Source organism: Echinops telfairi, unplaced genomic scaffold (assembly GCF_000313985.2).
Source record: "Echinops telfairi isolate 266 unplaced genomic scaffold, ASM31398v2 ScPeMD7_14;HRSCAF=57, whole genome shotgun sequence".
Classification (NCBI taxonomy): domain Eukaryota; kingdom Metazoa; phylum Chordata; class Mammalia; order Afrosoricida; family Tenrecidae; genus Echinops; species Echinops telfairi.
This window is the reverse complement of record NW_022103911.1, coordinates 7,910,859-7,915,546: the sequence shown is the minus strand read 5'-3', so window position 1 is coordinate 7,915,546 and position 4,688 is coordinate 7,910,859. Positions and strand designations below refer to the sequence as shown.

The 4,688-nt window shown below is 38.7% G+C and overlaps 1 protein-coding gene across 1 annotated transcript in view; it reads left to right on the top strand.

The window, feature by feature from the left end:
* The window catches only part of SCLT1 (sodium channel and clathrin linker 1), a 186,256-nt gene that overhangs the window by 180,313 nt on the left and 1,255 nt on the right, over positions 1-4,688 (top strand). The window contains exon 16 of the mRNA XM_004711863.1: positions 1,160-1,238. Coding sequence (XP_004711920.1) covers positions 1,160-1,238 — 79 coding nt within the window. The remainder of the gene's footprint in view (positions 1-1,159; positions 1,239-4,688) is intronic.

Genomic DNA, 4,688 nt, shown 5'->3' with positions numbered 1-4,688 from the left:
CGGGCAGTGTAAGATATGACAAAATAATAATTTATAAATTATCAATGGTTCATGAAGGAGGGGGTAGTGGGGAGGGAGGAGGGAAGAAAAATGAGGAGCTGATTCCAGGAGCCCAAGCAGAAAGCAAGAGTTTTGAGAATGATGAGGACAACAAATGTATAAGTGTGCTTTACACAATTGATGTATGTGTAGACTGTGATAAGAGTTGTATAAGCCCCAATAAAATGGTTTTTTTTTAATCTCTCTTTCTGGGATGCAAGTGAGCACCACAACTTGAAAGATTCGCAAAGCTTCTTATTAGGGAGGGTAGTGAGTGTATGTTAATATCAGAGGAACACCTCAGAGAAAGGATCGAGGAGGTTGACACACCTCTAAGATTGTCATCAGTGTCACTGAATTGTACATCTAGAAATATTTGTACATCTAGAACTGGTGTATATTTTGATGTGCATATGCACAACATCACAACAAAGTAACAATTTTTTTAAGTAGAAATAAGGTTAGAAGATATAAACCATTCTTGCATTAACTCTTTTCATACTCAGAAATTGGTATTTGCTTTATTGATCTTTTAAAAGTTATTTTAAGACTGCATTAGATCCACTTTTAACCTAGGTCTCTAAATTATCTTTGGCAAAAAGCAGTAAAATAATTCCATCCAACAGAGCATAAAGAATATGAATGCATAGATGCCAGTCCTGAATGCACTGCATTGAAATGATGGGGGCATGAGTAACGTTACCTTAAACCTACAAGATTCCAGTTCCTGTAAGAAAAATATGAATCTTTAAAATTCATACTATACAAAGCACCATAGCCTGTGAGATTTGGTAAAAGCAAATATTACATCTGTTGAATATGAACTGACTTTAATTTTCATATCCAGTAACATCTCTAGATAATAATAAATGAAGGCACATTTGTATTTTTAAAATAGATGTGCATTTCATAATGAAATGGATGAATCTTTTGAGATATGATCCATTAATGACTGTCTTTATTTTGTACTTCAGGATGATGCTTTCCAAGACATAAAAATGTATCTGCTAGTAATGATTCTAATTTGTTAGATTTTGAATAATACTAGTAAGAGGTTTTCCCATCTCTCTCTCTCTCTCTCTCTCTCTCTCTCTCTCCCTCTCTCTCTCTCTCTCAATAGGAGTGAGCTGAGTCGACAGAAACTTCATACCCAAGAGCTGCTTTCGCAGCTGGAAGCGGCAAATGAAAAGGTAGTTGAGGTAAGATAAGCGGTCCCTGGGGGAGAACTATCTGCTTCAGCTTGATACACATGTTACAGAATTTTATTTCAGCCAAGTCCAGAGTCTCTATTTGGAACTGGCCATAAAGATGTATTTCTTGTGGAAACTACTCTTAAGCCTAAAAATCCACACTTGACATAATGTGACTAAAGCTTTGAAAATCAGCAGTTCATCATCTATAATTACTAAAAGGTAGAATCCTCATTTCTGTTTTACTGGGATAACGTGTGCGGTGTTTCAGAGAATGTGTTAGAATCCTTTTTAGTTTTATTCACATCTAAGATTATTCGTTCCAAACCCATTCCACTTATTTCATTTTGGTCCATCACAAAAGACACAAGAAAATACTGTTGCCTACTGGACTCTTAAAATACCCCATTTAGACTAATACCTTAGAGCTAAATATAGCCAAAATGCATCTTTTTTACCGTTAGGTTTTTTAAAAAATAAACAGTATCTAGATTATGATTGGGGATATGGGGAACCTCCAGTTCTTCACTTAATGTTCTAGCTTTGAAATTCTGTTAGTCCATGGGGTCCACTATCTCCATGTGATTTTTCTAGGGAAGCCATGCTCGTAACCACTGTAACATTGTGGATTTATATGAGCCAGTTCGAAAACAAACAGGATCCATGGAAATACTCTTTGACGTAGCTACCACTTTCCGGAATCTGTTCTAGGGGAATAATGTACAATAGGAACATTTCAAAAGGGAAACAGCACTAAAATGTTGATAATAGCGTAAGGCGATTGAAAAGAACTGTTGCAGGTATTGTGCTTTCCCTAGTCTGCGTTATGCCTGCTCCTCACTGCCATCGAGGCAATTCTGACTCGTACTGCTCCTGTCAACAGAGCAGATGTGCCGCTCTGGGCTTCCGAGCTGGCAAGCTTCACAGGAGCAGAAAGCCTCGTCTTTCTCCCAAAGGGTGGCTGATGATTTTGAAATGCTAACCTTGTGGTTCACGGCTGAAAGCATAACGCACAATCCGACCAGGGCTGCATGGATTATTCCCAGTAGCAGTATAGGGAGACAAAGGAAGTACACTCTATTTGCTCTGACTTTAACTATAAAATTACTAATTATAGATTATGGGAATTTTCCCTCAAGTTTTCTTTAATGTTTATGATGAGCCTCTTAAAATCTTAGATGACAGGTATACATCACTTAACATCCACAGTATGTTCTGTGACATGTAGAACATTATGCGATTTGGACATTGTACAAACACCAGTGGGAAGAGAATGCTTTGAAAATGTTGAAGGCAGCATATGTACAAATGTGCTTGACACACTGGATGAATGGATGGATGGTGATAAGAGATGTAAGAGCCCCCAATAAAAGTATTTAATTAAATTTTTTTTAAAATAGAACCTATGGAAGCCTGCTTCTGGTTGCCTTTGTAGCCTGTGCTGCCGTGGCTGGAGCTGCTGACAGGTGGAGGAGTGGAGCAGCAGTGGCTATGGTGGTGGAAGCAGCGCCAGATCAAATGAGCAGCCAGGGCCCCATGATCCATCCCTATCTCACCTGCCAACCACACAAACAGAGGTCTCAGGGTCATGTCTTCAGCCTCAACTGCCTATAAACTACCTGAGGTCCAATGCTGCAAGATGCTGGGTTTGGGATCTTTAAACACTATAAATCTTTATGGGGCAAATAGCCTCCTCTTTCTCTGACAGCACCTGAGGGATTTGAAGCCTAACCTCACGGCTACCAAACCCAACCAAAGCCATTGCCTTTGAGTCAATTCCAACTCTAATAACCATAGAGAGCGGGGTACAACTGCCTGTATGGGTTTCTGAGACTGTACTTTTTATTTTAATCATTTTAATGGAGGCTCTTACAGCTCTTATAACATTTCATACATCAGTTGTATGAAGCATATTTGTACATATGTTGCCATCATGATTTCTCAACATTCACTTTCTATATGAGCCCTTAGTATCAGCTCCTCTTTTTTCCTGCCCTCCCTCCCCCTCGCACCCTCCTAACCCCTTGATAAATTATAAATTATTATTATTTTCATATCTTACACTGACTGCTGGTGTTTTTGAACTGCTGACCTTAGCAACCCAGTTAGCAACCCACCATACCACAAGGGCTCTTCATGAGGGTTCCCTTAAAGGAGAGCTGCTTTCCTTTAAAAACACAAAACCAAAAGCACCTTATGGTACCATTAGAACCATGTAGCCAGATGTTGCCCAAATAGATGTTCAGCAGTACCTCCCTGTATTTATTTAAATACCTTGGTACATTGGAATAGCCAAAATATGAGAAAACATCAAAAAGTTCTTGGAAAAATGGAATTAAAAAATAATGGAATTTATCAATGAGTTTTTTTAAACACCCTCTTCATAAATTTTAATTTCTGCTTCTGGGCATAATAAGAAATGTATTAAATTCATTTTAATAGGAGGCTAATATTTCAATATTTCATATTACAAGCATAACATTCACTGATCTCACTTGTATTTTATGACTTGAGAACTCTAGTTTTTCATAGAAAATATTTTCTTGTCATTATTCATCGGTTTATATTATCCTCTCAATTCCAATAAGTGCCAGAAAAACAGTATAACAATTCTAGTTGTCAAAAACAAGAAGAGTTGTTTCTTGTGTGAAATCTTCGCATGTAATGTGAGTATGACAGATACAAGCTAGAAATACCAATTAAAATGGAGCCATAGGCCAGACCTAAAATAAATCAGATCAAGAAAAAGGTTTTAGAAATAGTTGCTCCTGGAGCTGTGCCCATAATATTCTATGACTTGTGGTACATATCAGACTGCGAATGTGTACTGCTGGGTGCCTGATAACCGAAGATTGTCCATGAGGAGGGACAGTGTACTTTTCAATTCATGGATTGGTTGACCTCATCTGCATGACAGCATGTTAGGACAAATGTCTATTCATGATGCTGAATAGTTCTATGGACCCTAATAGCCACTGGAGTACACAGTGTATTGGAGAAGTACAGAAACAGTTTCTCCTTTTTCTCAATACCTGAGCCTTGGTGGCATCGTGGCTGCATGTTGAGCTGCTAACCACAAGGTTATTAGCATTTCAAAGCCACCAACCAGCACTGCGGGAGAAAGGCCAGGCTTTCAGCTCCTGTGAAGAGTTACAGCCTCAGAAACTTACAGGGACAGTTCTGTCTTGTCCTGTGGGGACGCTATGAGTCAGCATTGAATCCATAGCAGTGAGTTTTAATACATAAATCATTTAGGATGAGACTAACTTTTTAAAAACTAAGATTCCTAGAATGCATGTTATCTGTTCTTTGAAATGTAACAGTGATGATTTCATAATTTCCCAAGAAACTTGGTACCGCCCAGTTGTTCTCAAACCAGTACCATCTTTACCAGCAGGGGACTTAATCAAAGTGCACATTCCCAGGTCCCTCCAGACCCGCGGACTCGGAGCCTCTGGT